The 25,727-nt window shown below is 41.9% G+C and overlaps 1 protein-coding gene across 1 annotated transcript in view; it reads right to left on the bottom strand.

Annotated features, from left to right (window-relative positions):
- Nucleotides 1-353: 353 nt before the first annotated feature.
- The window catches only part of FAM47E (family with sequence similarity 47 member E), a gene marked incomplete at its 5' end in the record, with an annotated part of 36,636 nt that continues 11,262 nt past the window's right edge, over nt 354-25,727 (bottom strand). The window contains 6 exons of the mRNA XM_081257826.1: nt 354-646; nt 2,188-2,343; nt 7,092-7,292; nt 15,582-15,687; nt 22,445-22,572; nt 24,786-25,158. Of these exons, the coding sequence (XP_081113952.1) occupies nt 500-646; nt 2,188-2,343; nt 7,092-7,292; nt 15,582-15,687; nt 22,445-22,572; nt 24,786-25,158 (1,111 nt within the window). The 3' untranslated portion in view covers nt 354-499. The remainder of the gene's footprint in view (nt 647-2,187; nt 2,344-7,091; nt 7,293-15,581; nt 15,688-22,444; nt 22,573-24,785; nt 25,159-25,727) is intronic.

Here is a 25,727-nt window from a genome sequence, read left to right as displayed (position 1 = left end):
CACCCCACTCTCGTTATCTGTGGCCTCCCGGGGGAGCCCTCCATGTGGGAGGCCGGGTGGGGGGGAAACAGCAGCACAAGCTCAGGGAGAGGGAAAGACAAAGTGGGAAAAAGACAGAAGTGGCCGCAGGGCTGTCCGGGAAGTGACCTTTTGCCCTAGTCTGCGTCCTCATGTACCCCGCAAATAGCACAATAATAGTCCCCAGCATGGCTCCTTAGAAGTAGAAGTGAAGGAGGCTTGACACTTCTGGAGAATTCATTGTTTTAGTAGCAGGCTCACGCCCTGCACATGGATCCCTTTCACTTTGGCCCCGTTAAGGCCAAACTCAAGGAAGGTGAGTCAGCAGGGAGCCAGCACCTCTGACGGCAGGAGCCAAACAGGCAGAATGAAAAGAGCAGAACGCCAAATCCCATCTGTGGGCCCCTGTCTGGGGAAAGCACACCCCTTCTCCCAGGGCTGAGTCCTGGTGTGTCCCTGTAGAAGAAGTATTTTGATTTTGTCAGGGCGCTGACCCCTTCCCATCAACAACTGTGAGCCCCTCAGCAGGTCTTTCTGACCCTTTACTCACACTCGGCATTCTGTAGCCCCTGCTCAGAATGAAATCCTTAAAGGCAACTGGTCCATGAAGGTCTGCAAGTAACTCCTCCTAAAAGAGGGTCCACACTTTAAAAAACTGGTCAGCTATCAGAAGCTTGATTTCATATTTGTCCTAATGAAAAGCACTTAGCCATTTATCAAGTATGTTATTTTAAACGACTTCCTTCTCATTTAGGAATATGTGTGTAAATAACGTTCAGAAGTTGATGAATACAAAGGCTTTCAAAAGATATCCAACCTTCTCTCCTTTCTCTGTTCTTTTTCTTACCCTTGTATCAAGGATAAGCAACACATTTTACCAATTAGATCATTATTGACCTAGGATGTCCGGAATCTAATCTATTTGAGATTAATAATTGTGATACTGTGATTTATAGTAAGAGACAGATATTTGGTCTTCTTCCCATTCCTGGCACAGAGGCCTTAAACCCTTGGAATTTCCTAAGTGACGAGAGCTTTCCTTATTCATAACAAGCCCCTTTCAACCACATTGCAATTTATCTTAATGAAGTGTTTTTTGGAAAGCCCCTAGATAGCTACTAGATGTGGGCTGGTTGCCAGGGAAACCAACCACGTGATTAGAGGGTTGGCACTTTCAGCTGAACCTCCCTAACTCCAGGGAGGGGAGAGGAGCTGGAGGTTGAATTAATCACTAATGGCCAATGATGTAATCAATTACACCAATGTAATGAAGCCTCTATACAAACCCAAAGGAGGGGGTTTGGAGAGCTTCCAAGTCAGTGAACATGTAAAGGTACCCGGAGAAGGCAAGGAAGCTCCAAGCCCCTCCCCACATACCTTACCCTATGCATCTTCTCCATCTGGCTGCTCCTGAGTGTACCTCTTTATAATAAACTGGTAATCTTACTAGATTCTAAGTAAACTGTTTTCCTGAGTTCTGTGAGCTGTTCTAGCAGATGATCAAACTCAAGGAGGGTGTCATGTGAACCTTTGATTTATAGCCAGTCAGCCAGAAGCACAGGTGACAACCTGGACTTGAGACTGGCATTTGCAGTGGGGGCAGTTTTGTGGGACTGAGCCCTTAACCTGTGGAATCTGATGCTCTCTCCAGGTAGGTGGTGTCAGAATTGAGTAAAATTGTAGGACATCCAGCTGGTGTCAGGGAATTAGAGAATTGCTTGGTGTGGGGAAAAAAACCCGACACATTTGCTGACCAGAATTGAGAGTGGTAGAGGAAGAAACGGGAGTGTTTTCCTACTCAATATATATCCACAAATTTTAGATCTTAACTCCAAAGGGCATGATAATCAAAAAAGATTTGATCCAGTCCCAACATCTTAGGGGTATTCATGCATTCATTTGGCTTTTCCTTTTATTTATTGGAATTTAAAATTTGGGATGTAGAAGTTTATATCATTGTAATTCAGTTAAGACCATTTCACCTTCCAAATGAACTCAATCAAGAATCGTCAAAAGTCATGTGTTTCCAGCAAGACAGCCATGTCATCATAGTGTCCCTTACCAGCACACAACTGCACCCATGTCTTGTGAATTGACTTCAATATGAGGTGGCACTTGCACTGTGACCACCTTCAGCTCAGATGATCAAGTCTCAGCATATACACATACCTGTTCCCATAGCTCCTTTTTAATATTCTCATCTTGAGCTTTATGTAAGACCTTGGGGTCAACCAAAGGTTCATCGGCTCTTTGCTTTTTCCACAACTTGGTGTTCAGATACCATGCTCCGTACCTCATCTTTACCCACTTTGGTTTATGAGGATTCTGTAGAAATAACATAATTCCCAATTTCATTAGTTTGTTTGGTTTGTCATTTCAATAAACCTAAGATTTAGCTTATGAAAGCAGTATCATTTATTTTTAATTTATGGTTACTCCTTGCCAAAGTATTTTATGAAGTTTCAGTGTGCTTTGATTTACAAAGGTAACATGAAAAGTTCATGACTGAGAAAATAATGTGGTAGTTAAGCATGGCTTTCGGATTTAGACAAACCTGGGCTCAAATCCAGCCTTCCCCACTTAGTAGCTATGAGTCCAAGGACAAGTTAGTTAAATTTTTCATTTGTAAAATAGAGATAATAGTATCTACCCCATAGGGTTGTTGGGAAGACTAAATGAGAGAATTATGTAAAGCAGCTAGAACTCATGTAAGAATCACATATTTCAGTGAAGGGTAATGACCTTCAACAATACTCAGTCAACCAAAATAATAAGTTATCAGCCTCTCTATGAGCCCAGCTCTGTACTCAGCTTTGTAAATGGTACACTACTTTTGATCCAAATGCTATTCAACACCAGTCTCTTGCCTCTTTATTTTTTAACTTTTAAAAAATATGTATTTATTTATTTATTGGGCTGCACCACGTCTGAGTTGTGGCACGTGGGATCTTCACTGCCGCCGTGTGTGGGACCTGCAGTTGTGGCATGAGGGATCTTTTTAGTTGCAGCATGTGAACTCTTAGTTGCAGCATACGGGATCTAGTTCCCTGACCGGGGATCGAACCCGGCCCCCTGCATTGGGAGCATGGAGTCTCAACCACTGGACCGCCAGGGAAGTCCCTCTTGCCTCTTTAATTGGAAAAGAGAAAGAGGGGGAGGAAGAGAGAAAGAGGGGGAGGAAGAGATGTCTTTCCTTTCTTTCTCCCATTCCTCAGGAGTGCATCTGTTGGTTCACAGCCTGATGCTGTGATGCAACACCCGCTCATTGTCTCATCATGAAAGGAGGTCTAATGCTTGTGTAGGACAAAGAAACATGAAACACAAAGACCCTGCTCCTCCCTCTTCTCACTCATATCTAAGCTATGAGGTGGAACGTGTGGCCATTCTAGAGTCAAGCCAGAAACACCTGCCTGAAACAGAGATGATGGGACAGAGCAGAGGGGAGGGAAGTCCCTTCTCAGAGCTGGATTCAGCATTATGATCCTTCCATTCCAAGCAGACTGACCTCCTTGCCAATTTCTAGAGCACCTATCACACTGCTGCCTCAGTGCCTTTGCACTCACTGCTCCCTCTCCATAATGCTCTTCCCCAAGAAGCCCACATGGCTCACTCTCTTACCTATTTCAGGTCATCTTTTCAGTTGTATCTTCCCTGACCACCCAATTCAAAAACTGTAACCCCTCACAACACTGCTTGTCTTCTTTCCCTGCCTCACTTTTCTGAACAGCACTTATCACTGCTTGATATGCTGTATATTTTTCTGACTGTTTGTTGTCTCACCTCTCACCTTCTAAAATGTAAGTTTCTGAGCTTGTTCCCTGCTACATCCCCCTGGCATCTAGAACAATACTTAGGACACAACAGGTGCTCAATAAATATTTGTTGGGTTAAAATCAGGTTTCTTAACTTCAGCGTTATTGACATTTTGAGTTGGATAACTCTTTTGGAGGTGGGGGGCAGCGGTGCTGGCCTATGCATTGTAAGATGTTGAGCAGCATTCCTGGTCTCCACCCACTAGATGCCAGTAGCCTCTCCAAATTGTGACAACCAAAAACGTCATCTCCAACGTTGCCAAATATCCCTGGTGGGGTGTGGGGGTAGGAAGGGGGACAAAACTGCCCTGGCTGAGAACCACTGAATTAAAGGAAGGAGGGTAGTAGAGGAAAGAGAGGAAAAAAGAAAGGAAGGGAGAGGAACGCAATCTACATACTGCTCCACTAAAGAACTTGAGCTCTGGAATACGTTAGGTTGCTGGGTACCTGGTGATCTTTCAAGATTCAGTACAAACATAATTTCTTCTGTGAAGTCTTACCTGTACCCACCCTCAGCCCATGACTTGTGGAACTGGTTACTTCTTCCTACAACCCGGATGAACCATGACATCATTTCATTATAGTTAGTCATTTATCCCTTGACCTCACTAGACCGTAAGCTCCTTAAATGCAGGAAACAGTCCTTCATTTGCTCCCAGCACTTTTTGGCACATAGTAACAGATGCTCAGAAGTGTTTGTTGAATTAATGTATAAATAAATGGATGCATGAATATACAGGGCAAAGAGAAACATGCTACAATAGAGGCACAAACTGCTGTGAGAGATTAGAAGTAAGAATAAATTAATGTCAACCGAACGACCTGGAGAAAACTCCACGGAAAAATTGGCATCTGACCTGTGTCTAAAGGAAGATGTAAGAGTGTAGACATGAGAAGAGGGGGACATCAGGCAGAGAGAATAGTGTGAGCAAAGGTAAGGTAGTCGAAAAGCTCAGAGTTTTAAAGAACATCAAAGAGCAGAGGATAACAGGCCTGAGAGTATGTGGAATAAGAAAATAAAGATGGAGATTCCATCCCTGGAATAGGGACCAGATTTATCCTTCTACCTGCAACAACCAAAAAATGAAATATAGATATATATTGCATACATATATATATATATATATATATATAATATTTATAAGACACTAGACATCAAGTAGCAAAGGACAGTGATCCCTGAGAGGCAAAAAGTGAATGAGATAAGCCCCCCAACTGCCCCAGTTCACTGTCTTCAGAGAGTTCCCAGGCCACAGAGCAGGAGAATGAGCCCAGGAGGAACCTAGTGGACCTTCTGAGTTGAGAAGACAGAACTGAGGGACCAGGAAGACCAAGGCAGCTAAAGTTTGCAGCACAGAGTAACAGAAAGGAAAGAGCTGCACAGAGAGGGGACTACAGAGGTTTGCAGAGGGTCTCCATCTGTGTATGTTTGGGAGGAAACCACCTGAGGTCTGGGAAAGAACTAACCAAAAGGATTAGAGAGAACAGTGTCCTGCATGCACACAGGGCCAGGGCCAGGGCCTGTTCCCTCCTGGGAAACTCAAAGGTTCACAGGATACTGGGTAGAAGACACAGAAGGGTCTTGCATCAGTAGTAGGGAGTTAGCCCTAGACTAAACATTATTTTGACCCTTCTCAACAGTTCTTAAAAGCAAGACCCAAAAGGATCAAACTTTTCCAGGCACAAGAAACACGAAGACATATACACCAATGTGTGTAATAATCACAATACTCAAAACCAGTGACAAAGAGAAAGTATTAAAAGCAGCCAAGAAAAAACAGGTCCAGAAAAACAAAGATAAGGATGACATAAGATTTCTCATCAGAAACAACACAACCAAGAGGACGGTGGAGCAACATTTTTAAAGGACTAAAAACAAACAAAAAAACTTTGAACCTAGAATTCTATACCCACAAAAATATCTTAAAAAATGAAGGAAGAACAACGATATCTTCAGACATAGAAAAGCTGGAAGAATTCATCACCAGCAGATCTACACTAGAAATATAAAAGGAAGTCCTCTAGGCGGAAGGAAAATGATACTCTGTGGAAATCTATTTGAACTTTTGCATAGTGATCCTCCATCGGCCAGTCAAAAGTTCGATTTTGGCAATAACCACCATGCTTTATAAAGCAGCATTTGTGCAATTATTTGTAAATACAGAGAATTGAGCAATTTCATTCAGCCCAGATTCAGAACAAGCAGTGGTTCAGGCCCCATGTGTCTGAACCACATGGATATAATTTCCCTGTCCAGCATCATTCTGCATTTTACCCTTTAGAAAGATGAGAGGAGAATGGAAAATGTAAAGTGCTGAATTAGTGATGGAATGCATAGTTTTCATAAACTTTATGCAACAGAGTCAAAGATGGGAAACATCATGAATGTAAAAATAGGTCAGCTGATCATGTTCAATTATGAAAGGACAAAGTTAGTTTGTCAAAAATATTGGAAATATAGTATCAAAGATTATGTGTAAAAGACAGAGGGAATTTATTATCTTCACTTCCAGAGAAACTAACTCTATAATCTCCCTGCTTCCCACCCACACTTAGGCATGTAAATCTGTTGTTGGACTGGCACAATTTGACTTGTGTATATAAATTTGCACTAACACATTGTGTAGAAAAGTACTTAGGGGCCCATAGTACTTCCCTTTAGAACATAGCTTGTTTTTTCTCATCTCTGCTTCCTTGTTCTGTCTTCACAGGAAATTGGTACTGGGAAACTGAGCGATTTGTTAATTATCAGGCAAGCATATGGTCAAGAATGATGGTCTGTGGTCGAAAAGACCGCCGTAAAAATTCAAGAATTCTTTGGACATACACAGTGTTCACAATTGTTAACTGCAGCATTTTACTCTTGCAATTATAAACATTCATGTATATTTCTACTGACTATTAGAATTTCAACATGTAAAACACATAAAGAGATAGATTTCAACATATAAAACACACAAAGAGGTTGTCTCAACATATAAAACACATAAAGAGAGAAATAATGACTGTTCAGATATTAACAGTAATGCTGAATGGCCTGCCTTGTTTGTATAAGTGAGTTTTTAAGATGTACTAAATATTCATTCATTTAACAAATGTTTATTTATTGTATTTTTTACAAATATTAAACATCAAAAAAATTTCAAGAATTTTACTGAAAAAGGTCAGTGCCTTCTGAAGTACCAGAAGTCAAGAATATTTAATATTTTAATACAATTTAATTTCCTTTGATTCTCAGTTCTTCTCCCTTTTTGCAGTTACCTGTGGTTTCTGAAGTCTCTGCTCATAGTGTAGTTTCTGGAAAAACTGTGGCTCCTGCAGTTTATTTAGCCCAATCCTTTTCTTGAGCTCCAGAGGAACCTGGTTGAGTTTCATGGTATGCAGCACATTATAGCTTGGTTTGCTCTGACAGTCAATGTCAAACTGTTTCAGGATGAACTCCTCATCAATGTTCAGGCCCCCCTGGAAGAGTAGCACAGGGCATGAGTCAAGGACAAATGGTGACATGTTCCTTCTTCCTTCTTTAATCTACAGGAGGTATTCGACCATGGCCGGAGAAGAGAGAGGTAGTTTAAAGGAGAGGTAGAAAGTGCTCAGTCACCATTTGTAGGAGACAAGAAGTATTTGAGGTCTGGAGAGCTTTGTCAGTGCATTAAGAGACAACTTAGGACCTACAAGATGCACTGAGTCCTGAGGGAGATAGTGGTGCTGAGGAAAATTCAGTCTGTTTGATCAAAAGCAAACATCTCCAACACTTTATAGTAGGAACATCTTTAGAGGTATTTTCCAGACATGTCTAGAAATGTTAGTGTGTGTTCTTCCCACAGCCCCTTATACAGGAAGCTGCCCTGTTCGGGGCTCCTACTGAAGCCATGGGCTCATTTTAGTCAGCCATGTTTTGTGCACAGAACAAACCCGCCTCCCGTCCCCCAGCCATAGCTGGCAGGAGTACAAATGGTCACATTAAGAGCCCCTAATCTGTAGACTGACCGTGGATCTATGATATGGCAGAAAGATAACTTAGATTTGAAGGATAGTAGAATATAGCACCCCAAAATATGCCTCTGGCTTAAGGCTTATTTTGAGCTGATGATTTTGAGAAACAGCAGACAACACAGGAAATGATCTAGAAATGGAGTAGAAGTCACCCTTTAAGTGAAATTTACATTTATTTTAAAAATCTCCACTTGTAAGGCTGTTTCCCTCTCCATTCCAGGAAGAGAAGGAAGACTTTAAATCATAAGACACTCTTAGCAAAGGAAAAGGCACCCACTTAAATCTGCATAATAAACCATACTCTTGTTCTCCTAGTTCTTCCTGGTCACCTCCCCATTACTGACTCCCCACACCTTTCTCTCTTTGTCTTTGGCAGAAGTTGGTATTTGAGCCTGAATTCTAAGCCACCTAGCAGAGTTAGTCATTTTTCCCTGGGTATCTCCCATGTATATATGAGGTATACTTGTTAATAAACTTCTGTTTGTTTTTCTCTTGTTAATCTGCCTTTAGTTATAGAGATCCCAGAGAGAACTTAGAAGAATAAAAGGAAAATTATTTTTTCCTGCTCTACAGGCTCAACACAATCCTACTTTGGAATATGTAAGTTGGGGAATACAGAGAATGAGGCCATTAGCAACTGAAGCTGATGTTGGAGTGAAATTTATAGACAGGGGTCATTAAATCGAGCCAGGGGTATAAACTAGAGCAAGCAGAATCAATGAGGTAAAAAATAAATAAATAAACAACATGGAAGGAAAGTATAAACTAGTGCTATAGAGAAAATACCACAGGGTGATGTGATCGGGACCAAAGTAGTATGACAGTTATGGGACCTTGGTCATAAGGGACTGAAAACAAGGCTGGTTACCACATCAGTTAAACTATTATCCTAGGGTTCCTTACACTTCCTGCCTTGAAAGAGGAATAGTCTCCAGCAGTAGGAATGGGAGAAGTGGAAGGGCTGGGACTCCGGCAATCCTGTCCAGTCAGCTTGTAGACAAGCAGTGGTAGAGTGGGCATCACCTACCCTGTCCAGCAGCCCTACTCCAGTCACACTCTGGGGAGCCTCCCTCCACCACTTTCAGTCAATCTGTTGCAAATGGGCTGGACATGCCCACCTCTTGGCCTCAGGGTTGGACGTGTGACCTAGACCAGTCAATGAGCATATTCCATCTCCTTACTCATAGTGGATAATTCAGGCACAGGTGTGCCCCAGGTTAGTCTGGTGAGAGTAAGCCCTGGATTTTTCCCTATGGGAAAAAGGTTGTTCTTTTCCCATGTTAGGTTGTTGCCTGGTGGGATATAAGCTTGGAAAATTTAGTGAATACTTTTGATATCTCTTAGGGAAAGACTACAGGAATGTGAAGTCAGAAGAGAGTAGCTAAGTGATAGGGAGAGCATCTAAAAACATTTTAGCACCCAGATCCAGCTGTGCCTGAAGCTCTGAATACTTCTGGTTGATTCCCTTTTCTCACTTAATCTAGTCTGAATTATATTACTTGCCAAAGAAATTGTCCAAAATAATCTATTGACTAAAACTGACTAATACACTCAAAAAATGGGGGGAGGGGGACTGAAAATTCTAGAGAGTCTTAAATTCAGGAAAAAGCATCAGGAATCTAGACATCTACAGGGACTCAGGGACAGGAATAGGTAACTAAAAAGGTTCTTAGAAGGAGAGCAAGAAAAGAACTTGATAACTGAGTCAAAAGTCTCCTCCTGTCAAATATTTTTCGTTAACGACTGTAGTCAAGCATAGCTTTCCAAGTACTTACAGACAAATATAACTGAGAAAAATGAATTGAAGAAAGAGGGAAGGACAGAGAGAAAAGAAGGTCCTAACACTGAAATGAAAGATTAAAATATGAAAAAATGGGGTGGGGGAAATGGGGAGATGCCCAAAGGGTACAAACTTCCAGTTATAAGATGAGTAAGTTCTGGGGAATCTAATGTACAGCATAGTGACTCTAGTTAACAACGCTGTAGTATATACTTGAAAGTTGCTAAGAGAGTAGATCTTACATGTTCTCACCTCACACACACAGAGGTAATTACGTGAGGTGATGGATTTGTTAACTAACCAGATCATGGTAATCATTTTGCGATATATACATGTATCAAATTATTACATTGTATACCTTAAACTTACACAATGTTATATGTCAATTGTATCTCAATAAAGATGGGTGCAGAGAGCCACTTTTTAAAATATATGAGGGCAGAGAGCAGAAGCAAGAAGAACTACAATCCTGGAGCCTGTGGAACAAAAACCACACTCACAGAAAGATAGACAAGATGAAAAGGCACAGGGCTATATACCAGATGAGGGAACAAGATAAAACCCCAGAAAAACAATTAAAAGAAGTGGAGATAGGCAATCTTCCAGAAAAAGAATTCAGAATAATGATAGCAAAGATGATCCAGCACCTCGGAAAAAGAATGGAGGCAAAGATCGAGAAGATGCAAGAACTGTTTAACAAAGACCTAGAAGAATTAAAGAACAAACAAACAGAGATGAACAATACAATAACTGAAATGAAAACTACACTAGAAGGAATCAATAGCAGAATAACGGAGGCAGAAGAACAGATAAGTGACCTGGAAGACAGAATGGTGGAATTCACTGCCACGGAACAGAATAAAGAAAAAAGAATGAAAAGAAATGAAGACAGCCTAAGAGAACTCTGCAAAAACATTAAATGCAACAACATTAGCATTACAGGGGTCCCAGAAGGAGAAGAGGGAGAGAAAGGACCCAAGAAAATATTTGAAGAGATTATAGTCAAAAACTTCCCTAACATGGGAAGGGAAATTGCCACCCAAATCCAGGAAGCGCAGAGAGTCCCATACAGGAGAAACACAAGGAGAAACACGCCGAGACATATAGTAATCAAACTGGCAAAAATTGAAGACAAAGAAAAATTATTGAAAGCAGCAAGGGAAAATGACAAATAACATACAAGGGAACTCCCATAAGATTAACAGCTGATTTCTCAGCAGGAACTCTACAAACCAGAAGGGAGCAGCATGATATACTTAAAATGATGAAAGGGAAGAACCTACAACCAAGATTACTCTACCCAGCAAGGATCTCATTCAGATTCGATGGAGAAATCAAAAGTTTTACAGACAAGCAAAAGCTGAGAGAATTCAGCACCACCCAACCAGCTCTACAGCAAATGTTAAACGAACTTCTCTAAGTGGGAAACACAAGAGAAGTAAAGGACCTACAAAAACAAACCAAAAAATAATTAAGAAAATGGTAATAGGAACATACATATTGATAATTATCTTAAATGTGAATGGATTAAATCCTCCAATCAAAAGACACAGGCTCTCTGAATGGATACAAAAACAAGACCCATCTATATCCTGTCTACAAGAGACCCACTTCAGACCTAGGGACACATACAGACTGAAAGTGAGGGAATGGAAAAAGATATTCCATGCAAATGGAAATCAAAAGAAAGCTGGAGTAGCAATACTCATATCAGATAAAATAGACTTTAAAATAAAGAATGTTACAAGAGACAAGGAAGGACACTACATATTGACCAAGGGATCAATCCAAGAAGATATACCAATTATAAATATATATGCACCCAACATAGGAGCACCTCAATACATAAGGCAACTGCTAACAGCTATAAAAGAGGAAATTGACAGTAACACAATAATAGAGGGGGACTTTAACACCTCACTTACACCAATGGACAAATCATCCAAACAGAAAATTAATAAGGAAACACAAGGTTTAAATGACACAATAGACCAGATAGATTTCATTGATATTTATAGGACATTCCATCCAAAAGCAGCAGATTACACTTTCTTCTCCAGTGCGCATGGAACGTTCTCCAGGATAGATCAAATCTTGGGTCACAAATCAAGCCTCAGTGAATTTAAGAAAATTGAAATAATATCAAGCATCTTTTCTGACCACAACACTATGAGATTAGAAATCAATTACAGGGGAAAAAACACAAACACATGGAGGCTAAACAATACATTACCATATAACCAAGAGACCCCTGAAGAAATCAAACAGGAAATCAAAAAATACCTAGAGACAAATGACAATGAAAACATGATGATCCAAAACTTATGGGATGCAGCAAAAGCATTTCTAAGAGGGGAGTTTATAGCTATACAAGCCTACCTCAAGAAACAAGAAAAATCTCAAACAAACAATCTAACCTTACACCTAAAGGAACTAAAGAAAGAAGAACAAACAAAACCCAAAGTTAGTAGAAGGAAAGAAATCATAAAAATCAGAGCAGAAATAAATGAAGTAGAAACAAAGAAAACAGTAGCAAGGATCAATAAAACTAAAAGCTGGTTCTTTGAGAAGATAAAATTGATAAACCGTTAGCCAGACTCATCAAGGAAAAGAGGGAAAGGACTCAAATCAATAAAATTAGAAATGAAAAAGGAGAAGTTACAATGGACACCGCAGAAATACAATGCATCCTAAGAGGCTACGACAAGCCACTCTATGCCAATAAAATGGAAAACCTGGAAGAAATGGACAAATTCTTACAAAAGTATAACCTTCCAAGACTGAACCAGGAAGAAATAGAAGTATGAACAGACCAATCACCATGAGTGAAATTGAAACTGTGATTAAAAATCTTCCAACAAACAAAAGTCCAGGACCAGATGGCTTCACAGGTGAATTCTATCAAACATTTAGAGAAGAGCTAACACCCATCCTTCTCAAACTCTTCCAAAAAAATTGCAGAGGAAGGAACACTCCCAAACTCATTCTATGAGGCCACCATCTCCCTAATATCTAAACCAGACAAAGGTACTACAAAAAAAGAAAAGTACAGACCAATATCACTCATGAACATAGATGCAAAAATCCTCAATAAAATACTAGCATAAACAGAATCCAGCAACACATTAAAAGGATCATACACCATGATCAAGTGGGATTTACCCCAAGGTTGCAAGGATTCTTCAATATGTGCAAATCAATCAATGTGATACACCATATTAACAAATTGAAGAATAAAAACCATATGATCATCTCAATAGATGCAGAAAAAGCTTTTGACAAAATTCAACAGCCATTTACGATAAAAGCTCTCCAGAAAGTGGGCATAGAGGGAACCTACCTCAACATAATAAAGGCCATATACGACAAACCCACAGCAAACATCATTCTCAATGGTGAAAAACTGAAAGCATTTCCTCCAAGATCAGGAATGAGACAAGGATGTCCACTCTCACCACTATTATTCAACATAGTTTTGGAAGTCACAGCCACAGCAATCAGAGAAGAAAGAGAAATAAAAGGAATCCAAATTGGAAAAGAAGAAGTAAAACTGTCACTGTTTGCAGATGACATGATACTATACATAGAGAATCCTAAAGATGCCACCAGAAAACTACTAGAGCTAATCAATGAATTTGGTAAAGTTGCAGGATACAAAATTAATGCACAGAAATCTCTTGCAATCCTACACACTAATGATGAAAAATCTGATAGAGAAATTAAGGAAACACTCCCATTTACCACTGCAACAAAAAGAATAAAATACCTAGGAATAAACCTACCGAGGGAGACAAAAACCTGTATGCAGAAAACTATAAGACACTGAAAAAAGAAATTAAAGATGATTCAAACAGATGGAGAGATACACCATGTCCTTGGATTGGACGAATCAATATTGTGAAAATGACTATACTATCCAAAGCAATCTACAGATTCAATGAAATCCCTATCAAATTACCAATGGCATTTCTTACGGAACTAGAACAAAAAATCTTAAAATTTGTATGGAGACACAAAAGACCCCGAATAGCCAAAGAGGTCTTGAGGGAAACAAACGGAGCTGGAGTAATCAGACTCCCTGAGTTCAGACTATACTACAAAGCTACAGTAATCAAGACAATATGGTAGTGGCACTAAAACAGAAATACAGGTCAATGGAACAAGATAGAAACCCCAGAGATAAACCCACGCACCCATGGTCAACTAATCTATGACAAAGGAGGCAACGATCTACAATGGAGAAAAGACAGTCTCTTCAATAAGTGGTGCTGGGAAAACTGGACAGCTACCTGTAAAAGAATGAAATTAGCACACTCCCTAACACCATACACAAAAATAAACTCAAAATGTATTAGAGACCTAAATGTAAGACCAGACACTATAAAACTCTTAGAGGAAAACATAGGAAGAACACGCTTTCACATAAATCACAGCAAGATCTTTTTTGATCCACCTTCTAGAGTAATGGAAATAAAAACAAAAATAAACAAATGGGACCTAATGAAAGTTAAAAGTTTTCGCACAGCAAAGGAAACCATAAACAAGAGGAAAAGACAACCCTCAGGACGGGAGAAAATATTTGCAAACGTATCAACGGACAAAGGATTAATCTCCAAAATATATAAACAGCTCATGCAGCTCAATATTAAAAAAACAAACAACCCAATGCAAAAATGGGCAAAAGACCTAAATAGACCTTTCTCCAAAGAAGACATACAGATGGCCAAGAGGCACATGAAAAGCTGCTCGACATCACTAATTATTAGAGAAATGCAAATCAAAACTACAATGAGGTATCACCTCACACCAATTAGAATGGGCATCATCAGAAAATCTACAAACAACAAATGCTAGAGAGGGTGTGGAGAAAAGGGAACCCTCTTGCACTGTTGGTGGGAATGTCAATTGATACAGTCACTATGGAGAACAGTATGGAGGTTCCTTCAAAAACTAAAAATCGAATTACCATATGACCGAGCAATCCCAGAGAAAACCCAGAGAAATATACCCACAGAAAACCATAATTCAAAAAAGACACATGCATCCCAATGTTCATTGCAGCACTATTTACAATGGCCAGGTCATGGAAGCAACCTAAATGCCCATCGACAGATGAATGGATAAAGAAGTTGTGGTACAAATATACAATGGAATATTACTCAACTGTAAAAAGGAATGAAATTTTGTCATTTGTAGAGATGTGGATGGATCTAGAGACTGTCATACAGAGTGAAGTAAGTCAGAAAACAAATATTGTATATTAACACATGTATGTGGAACCTAGAAAAATTTTACAGATGAACCAGTTTGCAGGGCAGAAACTGAGACACAGATGTAGAGAACAAACCTATGGACAGCAAGGGGGGAAAGCCGTGGGAGGTGGGGTGGTGGTGTGATGAATTGGGAGATTGGGATTGACATGTATACACTGACGTGTACAAAATGATGACTAATAAGAACCTGCTGTATAAATAAATAAATAAAATTCAAAAAAAATGTATTGATAATGGCACATTAATTTTTTCAAGTGTACCATACTAATTATTAACACGAGAGATGTTATTAATAGGAGGAACTGGGCATGTGAAATATGGGAAATTTCTTACTATTTTTGTAACTTTTCTGTAAATCTAAGACAATTCCAAAATAAAAAGCTAATTAAAAAAATTATAATGATAAAAAAATTTTAAAAATTTTAAAAATATATGAAACAACAGCAATGTACATATAAACAATAAACATTCAAACATTGGTTATAAGCTTGCAAACTTTCCAGAAATTTCACCTACAAGAAACATTTCTATTTTAAACAGTGGGAGAGTCAAAAGATTCCTTTACGACTCTGCCTATTTGACTTAGATTATATCCAAACACTGTTTTTTAACAAAAGCAACTTTGAGCTCGACTTGTAAGTATTACCAGTAACTTACAAACTTAGTAGCCCAGCTGCAGAAGTCGCTAACTACTTTGCGTACGTTTTCGTGAAGAAATGGACCATCATTGCAGAGCAGATCTGTTTCACTTGGCTTCTTTTCTTCATAAAGCCATTGGCCTGGATGTGACACAGGAGTCTTCTTGGGACTAAAGTTAGTGAGATCATCAAAGAATCACAATATAAAGCACCATGAATCCAGGTGGATTTCAAATAGTATCTTGGGGAGGAGCTCATAATGCAAGTACGTTTAACAGGCAGGCTCTTGCAAGCTGGTACAAATTCTATGTTAATATTTTTCAGAGATCATATTCTCATCAATATCATAAAGACAAGTATATCATATTTATTGAGAACAATTAAAGCTGATATAGAATTTTATCACTGTAAGTTAATTTTTTTTAATTATGAGTACCATTTATTAAGACCTATTTCAGGTAAAAACACAAATTACAGTGCTTGGAATCTGTCAAGACTATCTTGACAAGTAGGAGATATCCTTGCCTTCTCTCTCCCTCAGCCCTAAACTCCAGCCTATTAGTAAATCTGGTAGATTTTAACTCTGTCTCCTTCTCTGGACTGTTGTAAAAGGCTCCTTGCTGGGGTCTCTGCATTTTCTCTTAAGGCCCTAACTGCTAATCCCTAATCCATTCCCAAAATGTAAATCTTGTCTTATCAAATGCAGCTACCCTTCATCCTGGATTAAGCCTCTTCAATAGCTTCTTTTTAAAAATTGAGATATAACTCACACACCCTAATATTTACCATTTCAAAGTATACAATTCAGTTGCTTTCATGTATTTACAAAGTTGTGCAACCATCACCACTAATTCTGAAAAATCTTCGTCACCCCAAAAAAGAAGGCCCATAACCATTAACAGTCACTGTTCATCTCCCCCCCCCACCATTCTCTCTGCTCTTAAAAACCACTAATCTACTTTGTGTCTCTGTGGATTTGCCAATTCTGGGCATTTTATCTGAATGGAACCATATAATATATGATCTTTTATGTCTGACTTCTTTCACTTAGCATAATGTTTTCAAATTTCATACATGCTGTTGCATGTATCAGTAGTTTCTTCCTTTTTATGGCTGAATAATATTCCATTGTATGGAGAGGCCACATTTTGTTTATCCATCATCAGTTGGTTGATGGATATTTGAGTTGTTACCACTCTGGCTATGATGAATAATGCTGCTATGGACATTCAGGTACAAGATTTTTGAGTTCAATAGCTTCTTGTTACTCCTCCAGTAAAGATCTAAGTCTAAAATCAGTTTTCAGGGCTCTTCATGGCCTGTTCCTTGCCTACCTCTCCAGATTCTTCTGTAACTACACACTCCCTCACTCTCTGAGCTCCAAACATAGTGGCTCCCGCTCAGTCCCATGAATTTATCATGCTCCCATCCAGCCACAGGGCCTTTGTACATGTTATTCTAACTGACTGCAATGCCAACTCCATTCCCTCATCCCCATTATGTCTCAACATACATGCCACTTGCTCAGGGAGGTATTCACACAGTCTGTCCCCAGAACCCACATTTTATTCATAGCACCCTGTACCTTTTATTCATAGCACCTATATATTAATTCATCCACCCATCCATTCAACAAATATTTATTAGGCACCAACTATGTGCCAGGCACCATTCTAGGCATTTGGATTCAGCTGTAAATAAAGTTAAGACCCTGTCCTCACAGAGCTTACAATTGAGTAGGGAGAGACAGATAGGAAAGAGCTAAACAAATATGTACCAGCTGATTATAAGTGGTATAAAGAAAAATAAAACAGGGCAGGAGGGATGGAGAATGATGACAGGGGGCTCTTATTTATACAGAAAAGTTCTCTCAAAGTGATCTTTTTTATTTTTTTATTTTTTTTATTTTTTTCGGTATGTGGGCCTCTCACTGTCGTGGCCTCTCCTGTTGCGGAGCACAGGCTCTGGACGCGCAGGCTCAACGGCCATGGCTCACGGGCCTAGCCGCTCCGCGGCATGTGGGATCTTCCCGGACCGGGGCACGAACCCGTGTCCCCTGCATCGGCAGGCGGACTCTCAACCACTGCGCCACCAGGGAAGCCCCTCAAAGTGATCTTTGAGCAGAGACCCAAAAGAAGAAAGGGATTAAACCATGTAAATATCAAACAATGCAGACACCAGGCAGAAAAGAAAAGCCTGTGCAAAGGCCCTGAGGTTGGTGCTAAGCATGTATGAGACACACAAAGAGGTCAATGTGACTGGAGAGGAGTACTTAAAGGATATAATAGTAGAGGATGAGGCCTGAAGAGATAACGGGAACCTGATCATAAGGAACTTGAGAGGCAACTGTAAGGACTATGGACTTTACTCTGAATAAGTAAGCAACTGGAGAATTTTGAGCATAGGACTGATACTGTATGACTTAAGTTTTTTACAGAATCACTTTAGCTATTGTGCAACAAACAAACTGGGGCAGAGGATGGGGGCTGGGTGGAGGCCATGAGGCCAGTTAGTAAACTATTCCAATAATCCAGGCAAGAGATGATGGTATCTTGGAATAGACTGACAGTAGTAGAACAGGTGAGATTCTAGGTATATTTCAAAGGTAAAGGCGTTAGGATTTTTCGGCAGATTGCAACCACTGTTTCAAAAGCCACTGGAAGAATGGAGTTACTATTTACTGAGCTGGAGAAGACAGAAGCGGGTGTAGGTTTGGGGAAGAAATCAAGAGTTCAGTTAGGACTTGTCGAGTCTGAGATGCCAATTATACACTCAAAGGCAAATGTTAAACATCCATACATAGACAGACTGAATGAGGTGACTTAGATTGCATAAACATGCAGAAAAGAAGACGCCAGAGACTGACACACTTTAAGGTTAAAAAGAAGGTGAGGAAGGACCAGCAAAAGAAAACTGGGGGGCTTCCCTGGTGGCACAGTGGTTGGGAGTCCGCCTGCCGATGCAGGGGACACGGGTCGTGCCCCAGTCCAGGAAGATCCCACATGCTGCGGAGCGGCTGGGCCCGTGAGCCATGGCCGCTGAGCCTGCGCGTCTGGAGCCTGTGCTCCGCAACGGGAGAGGCCACAACAGTGAGAGGCCCGCGTACCGCAAAAAAAAAAAAAAAGAAAAGAAAGAATGAAAGAGGAAGTGAGTATGGTCACCTCTTTCAAGGAGTTCTGCTCTAAAGGAAAGAAGAGACTATATAGTTAAAGAAAGTTGTTTTAAAGATGGGAGATATTACCTCATGTGGGAGGCTGCTAACGTCTCTCAGAGAGATCAGGTGCTGATCTTTGCAACCTCTAAAGGTTACTTTATGTGGAAAAAGAGTCTTTACAGATATGATTAAACTAAGGAGTTTGCGATGGGGAGATTATCCTGGATTATCTGGGTGGGCCCTAAACGCCATCACAGTGCCTTATAGGAGAGAGGTAGAGGAAGATTTGACACACACAGAGGAGAAGGTGATGTGAAGACAGGGCAGGGAGAGATTTGAAGATGCTGTCCTTTGAAGAATGGAGTGATATGGCCACAAGCCAAGGAAGGCTGGCAGCCTACAGCAGCTGAAAGAGGCAAGGAATAGATTATTCCCTAGAGCCTCTGGAAGAACATGTACATGCAGATACTTTGATTTCAGCAAAGTAATACTGATTTCTGACTTCAGGCCTTCAAAACTGCAAGATAATAAATTTCTATTGTTTTAAGCCACCAAGTTTGTGTTACTTTGTGTAGCAGCCATAGGAAACTGTGAATACACTGACAAAAAAACCCTCGCCATTATACAATTATACATTCATTTTGTGATATGACAATTTATTATCACATTAATTTTGTTCATTTCCTCTATACTTTACCTTCTCCCCTCTTAAGTAGATAACCCATTAGCTTGAAATTTCTTGCCCTGGAGATTTTTGCAGGGTTGACCAAGAAAACTGCCTAAGTGAAAGACAGATCTTTTTTTTTTTTTTTTTTTTTTAAGATACTCAGGGCTTCTTTTTTTTAGAAGATGTTGGGGGTAGGAGTTTATTAATTAATTTATTTATTTTTGCTGTGTTGGGTCTTCGTTTCTGTGCGAGGGCTTTCTCTAGTTGTGGCAAGCGGGGGCCACTCTTCATCGCGGTGTGCAGGCCTCTCACTATCGTGGCCTCTCTTGTTGTGGAGCACAGGCTCCAGACGCACAGGCTCAGTAGTTGTGGCTCACAGGCCTATTTGCTCCGCGGCATGTGGGATCTTCCCAGACCAGGTCTCGAACCCGTGTCCCCTGCATTAGCAGGCAGATTCTCAACCACTGCGCCACCAGGGAAGCCCAAGACAGATCTTATATTGTGTAGAAACCCAAGCTCACTGAAGTAATTATGTAGGTGTTGAGATGGGATGGGGAGAGTAGGGTGGATGCATAGAGCGTGACAGAAACAGCAAAGGGTTGAGAAAAGAAAGAGTCCCCCAAACCAGAAAGAAATTAAATATCAATTTAATTGCCTCTGCAATTGCTAGAGGCCTATTCCACTTTCTTACACTACAAAAAATGACCACGACTGAATGTTTGCTATTCAGTGGGATGAGGGCTTGGTGTCAGATATAAATAGAAATAAAAGAAAAGTAATATTTCATAAACATATGGCTTTGTGAACAAAGACTTGATGCCCTTGATATTTAATGCCTTCTTCTACACCAGTCTGCAATCACCACGAAGATGGGGTCCTAACTTGTTTACCACTGTGTCCTCAGAACCTAGCACTGACCATGACCCATAGTAGGTGCTTGATAAGTACTGTTGATCTTTTTGCATAAATAGAATGAGCTAGTGGTCCCTGAGGGTCAAGAATTCAAAGATGCTCACAGGGCCACACTGACCCACACACTGTTGGAGTCTCCAAGGGGACCCCCTACTTACAACACTCCTCCCTCTTCCCCACCCACATTCTAAGCACTGAAAAATAATACAAATAGCAAAGCCAAAAGCCAAAATGTCCCCTTTATCACTGGCAGCAGCCATGTTCGAGCACTTGGGTTCAGGTCCAAGAGGACTTGCTAACTGAAATCCAGAAATGGGCAGACTGTCCCATCCAGGCAGCAGTGGCATGGACCAGGGTGGGGCTCCCCTCAAGAAGGAAGGAAAGGGCTTCCCTGGTGGCACAGTGGTTGAGAGTCCGCCTGCTGATGCAGGGGGACGCAGGTTCGTGCCCCAGTCCGGGAAGATCCCACATGCCGCAGAGCGGCTGGGCCCGTGAGCCTGTGCGTCCGGAGCCTGTGCTCCGCAACGCGAGAGGCCACAACAGTGAGAGGCCCGCGTACCGCAAAAAAAAAAAAAAAGAAGGAAGGAAGAGAGGAGAACTCGTGCTTCCATGGGCCATCTTGCTTTGCAGTAGAAGGGGAGAGTTGAGAGGAGTGTGCCCAGTTGTTCTCCCTAAACTGACCAGGGGTACCCTAAGGGGCCAGAACAGTGGGGTTCCTGTCACCTCGTGTCCCACCCTAACCAACATGTGTAATTAATCAGTGGATTCTCTCTCACTCCACTTCCATGTAGCTAACTCGTGTGACTAGCAAGGCTCTCCGTGGCCCCTTCCAAACACCCTGGCCGTGGTCCTGGGTGCTATGTAAGTGTCCTGGGTGCTGTGGCTGGGCTGCCCTCTAGTTTATCCATACGCTTCAGTGCCTGCCAGTGATCTCGTTAATTTCAACAGTCAAATGCATATCCCAAATCTGTTTGTGTCAAGTATACTTATCATGGCATTTACATTTTAAATTAAATAATGCGTGAATGGGGAAAACAAAAGTGTGATATGAAAGAGAGCGGTTTCTATGAAAATTTAGCTTAGTGCTTTGGAAAGGTTCAATGAAGGTGGCATTACTGGTGTAGTTTATGCAAAAAAGATGACTGGGAAACTCCAAGCAGCAGACCCATACTCCAAAAAAAGGCTTTATATTAAAAGACTAGCAAGTGAATGTACAGTTATGTTTTAGGGTAAAGTAAAATGTGTCAAGTACTAAAGTATTATCTTCTACAATTCCCTATGTTAGCCTCTTGGTTGGCTGGTTTGGTTGATTGGTTATTCAACCAACTACTGGTCGCAGTCGTGTTGAATAAAAGGGCTTCTGCCACAGTAATGCAGAAAGCCATTGTGGGCTAATCAAAGTCAATCAGGTTTTCTGCAGTTTTCTTCTTCTCTGACAGCTGTCCTAGAGTCGCACAGATACACCCGTACTCGCTCCATAGCTGGCTATTTCACATCCATTTATGAAGTAAACACTATTCAGAGTGGGACCCAAGGCTCCCTTCCCGCCTCCTCAGGAACTTAGTTACTTTTGCTTCTCTTAATTATTCCTAAAATATTCTAAAGGTGAGAAGCTTTGAGAAGGTAACTACAGATAGTCACTGACTTATGATGGTTTGACTTACAATTTTTCTACTTCATGATGGAGTAAAAGCAAGCAACGTTCATTCACTAGAAAATGCACTTTGAATTTTGAATTTGGACCTTTTCCTGGGCTGGTGATATGCAGTGATGATACTGTCTCGTGATGCTGGGCTGTGAACCACAGCTCCCCGTCAGCCATGTGATCACAAGGGCAAACAGCCAATACACTTACAACCATCCTGTACCCACACAACCATCCTGTTTCTCACCTTCAGTGCTGTATTCAATAAATGACATAAGATATTTGACACTTTATTATACAATAAGCTTTATGTTAGATGATTTTGCCCAACTGTAGACTAATGTAAGTGTTCTGAGCACGTTTAAGGTAGGCTAGGCTACGCTATGATGTTTGGTTAGGTTAAGTGTATTAAATGCATCTTTGACTTATGGTATATTCCATTTACCACGGTTTATGGAGACATAACCCCACCGTAAGTCAAGGAAGATCTGTACTAGAACGTTTTCATCATGGGACAGGAATGAGCGAGAGGTTAAGAACGATACTTACCACCCCAGGTAGACTTGGGTAGAACGTTTTTTTAAAAGTTTTGTGGGTTCCTTCATTCTTTTCCGGATGTCCTGACAATAACCCCATGTGTCCTCCAGCTTCCTGTCAGGATCCAGCACTTCCAGCACCTTTAATAAGAGTTACAAACAGAAAACAACTTTGGAGGAAAGAAAGATGAGCTGAAAAGGGTGCCCCTTGATCCTAAAACAGAATGGACCTAGTCGTCCCTTTTCCTTTTCCTTTCCAGTTGGTCAATTCTGTTCAGCAATTCCAGTGCAAATACAGCACTGGGTGCTGCAGGTAAACGTCGATCACCTAGACATTAGCTATGTGGCCTTTTTACTGAAGTTCCATCTCCTCTAGATGGAACAGTGCCTCTGGACCCACCCGGACCCCACTGCCCTACAGAAAAAAGTGTCTGTAGAGGATTTCTGTTTATTTGACTGCCCACCATCCATTCTTCCTCCTATGAGTAACAGTATCTAGACTTTTCTTTGGAGAATCATGTCTCTCTCCAGTCTCAGTCCTTGTGATCTGAATTGGCCTGACCACTAGTCACTCTGCAGGCTGACCAGGTTAATCAGGCCTACAGTGACTGGCTTAGGAATGGGTATGAGACCCAAGTGAGACCCAGGGAAATTTGGTCCTGGAATTTTGCTGGAACCGTGCAAAAAGAGGTGGTGTTTTTCTGGGTAAAATTTACATCTAGAGCTGCTGGTGGCCATCATAGCACCACAAGAAGAGACCCTGCTTCAGAAGGAAGCCAACACATCTGTTTGAGGAGGTCAGACATGAGAATAAGAGCCACAGTCCCATGTGCCCTCTAAGGAGGTGTGCAAACAATCTCTTTGTCATGGACTCAGAAGCTCTGGCCCGCAGGAGGCAGTGAAGGAAAGCCCAGGGGGCAAATCATTGATTAGAAATTCCAGTTGTCCTTTCTACAGACTTCCCTGACACTAATCCCTTACTCATTCATTCATTCATTATCCATAAATATTTATTGAGTGTCTACCATATGCCAGGCATTGGTGGTACACAGTGAAAGACACAGATAAAATTCCTGCCCTTGCAAAGCCCTGCCCTTGTAGAGCTTTTATTCCAGTGAGCAGCCCAGCGCTGACAACTGCTAGGATGGAAATAGATCATGGTAAGGCACAGAGGATGAGGGGGAGGGGAGTGCCATTTTATGTAGGCCTCTCCAGTGAGGAGATAATTGAGGAAAGAGCTGAAGCAAGTGAAGGAGTGAGCCCGGCAGACATCGGGGGCAAGTGCTCCAGACAAAGGAACAGAGACTTAAACTGGACATGCTCGTTCACGTTTGCTGAGCAGCCAGGAGGCCAGAGTGGCTGCAGCAGACTGAGGAGGGCAGAGGAGTAGGCGGTGAGGTTGGAGAGGGAGCAGGGCAGGAATGGGCTGGAGCACAGAACACGCAGGGCCTTCCAGACCATGGCAAGGACTTCACTCTGAATGAGAAGCTTTGAGCAGAGGCGTTTACCTTCTCAACAACTGTCATGCTTGCTGACATAGGGAACAGACTGCAGTGGGTAGGGGGGTAGCAGGCACTGTTAGTTCCCTGTCCAATACCCATCCTGCCCCCTTTCCTTAAATCTAATAGAATTTTGTCCTGGATTTTGTTCAGTGCTGCAATACCCACCCAAGACATTCACTTTTCTAGACTCCCTAGCAGCTAACAGTGGTCGGATGAAGGAGGTGTTTACTGGGAAAGCTCCTGTTTGCCTCATTGAAAGAGTCAGCTGGCACGCAGCTTGTAAACTCTGCCCTTTCCCCTTCTTGTCTGAAAGACAGACTCGATGCCTGGAGGTGTGGAAGCCGTTTTGAGCTATGAGGACAAGAGACATATGCTAAGGACATTAGACCTGCAAGTTAAAAGAAGCCTGGGACAGAGGTGACACATTGCAGCTGCTGCCCAGCCCTAGTCTTGGCAATCTGGTGAAATTTCCCATGACATTTCAGGTGCTCAGGTGCCTTTCTAGCCATCACTTAATAATTCTCATGGACACCTCCCAAGACCAGGCTAACGTGACAGAAGCAAGACTGAACAATTCCTCCACTCTGTTGTCCCTCTAAAAAGTCACAAGCAAAGTAGACTGGTAGAGCTTCATGGGTAAAGAAGTCAGACACTTCTGGTTTGCTGGGCCTTTATAAGTTGGATGGCCTCATAGGAAGCACAGGGAGAGGGGGTATGTTGCTGCCATTTGCATGTCTTAGAAGGCTGCTCCAAACCCAAGGAGAACTGGCCCCCTGGGGACACATTCATCACCCTCACCCCCTGAAGGGAACTCCCCAGGCATCTAAGGAGCAATATTCCCCAGGCGGTCACCTCTGCGAGCATGTCTTCCTCCAGGTCCGGGTAGAGAGCCAAGGGGTGCGGGGTCGGATGGGCCTCAACGTCCACCCGGAAGTCCTTCCGCGCCTGGCGGGCTGGCGAGAGCGTGGAACACAGGGCTGCTTCCCTAGGCAGCATGTTCTTCTGGCTCCTCTTCGGGGCAGGTCGGGGAGCTCTGTGATAAATCTGGGGGAGAAAGCCCTCCTCAGGGCCCTGAGTGATCACACCTCCGCAAGGCGGGCAGCCTTTCCGGAAGTCATCCAGTCGCGTTCTCACAAATCTCCACCGCCGGCTGTTCAGTGACGTGGGGCATGGCGACCTGCGCCCGTGCTTTGTGAAGCACTTGGGCGTCAGATCTTCTCTGTACCTGCAAGACAACATGCCGGTGTTATGGACCACAAGGGTGGGAGAAGGAGGCTGTGAGCAGGCTGGTCTCCACCTGTTTCAGGAGGAGAGGTGGGGGAAGGGAGGGTCACGTGGCGAAGCCTGAGTTAATCATAGTCCCGGTTCATGGCACGTTATCGCTGGTCTGTGCAAGCCCCCTCCCCTGTTTTCTTTATTCTACGTTATTCCCATATCCCACCATCATTGCCCTCCCCTGCACGAGCAAAACCACTCTAACAGATTTGGAATGTACCCGTTGTTTGCAGACATCCTTCTAAGACCTGTGTATCTTTCATGTACATAAATGGTACTATTCTGTTACTTGCTTACCAAGCAGGATACCAGGAAGGCTCATCCGTGTCACTCTGTGTAAATGTAATCCATTATTACATTTGGTGGTGCTGTTACCACCATCCAGCTATCCAGTCTCTTTGTGAAGAATACTCACAAGTTGTGACCCCTCCTGGGACTCTTTCTTATCCTTTAAAGGGATACAGGGCAGTGGGAAGAACTTGGACACAGTGACAACTCGCCCCTAACTAGCTGCATGAC

The sequence above is a fragment of the Mesoplodon bidens genome (genome assembly GCF_964165515.1).
Source record: "Mesoplodon bidens genome assembly, chromosome: 1".
Classification (NCBI taxonomy): domain Eukaryota; kingdom Metazoa; phylum Chordata; class Mammalia; order Artiodactyla; family Ziphiidae; genus Mesoplodon; species Mesoplodon bidens.
Note: the sequence above shows the minus strand (reverse complement) of the source record. Positions and strands in the feature narration are given on the sequence as shown.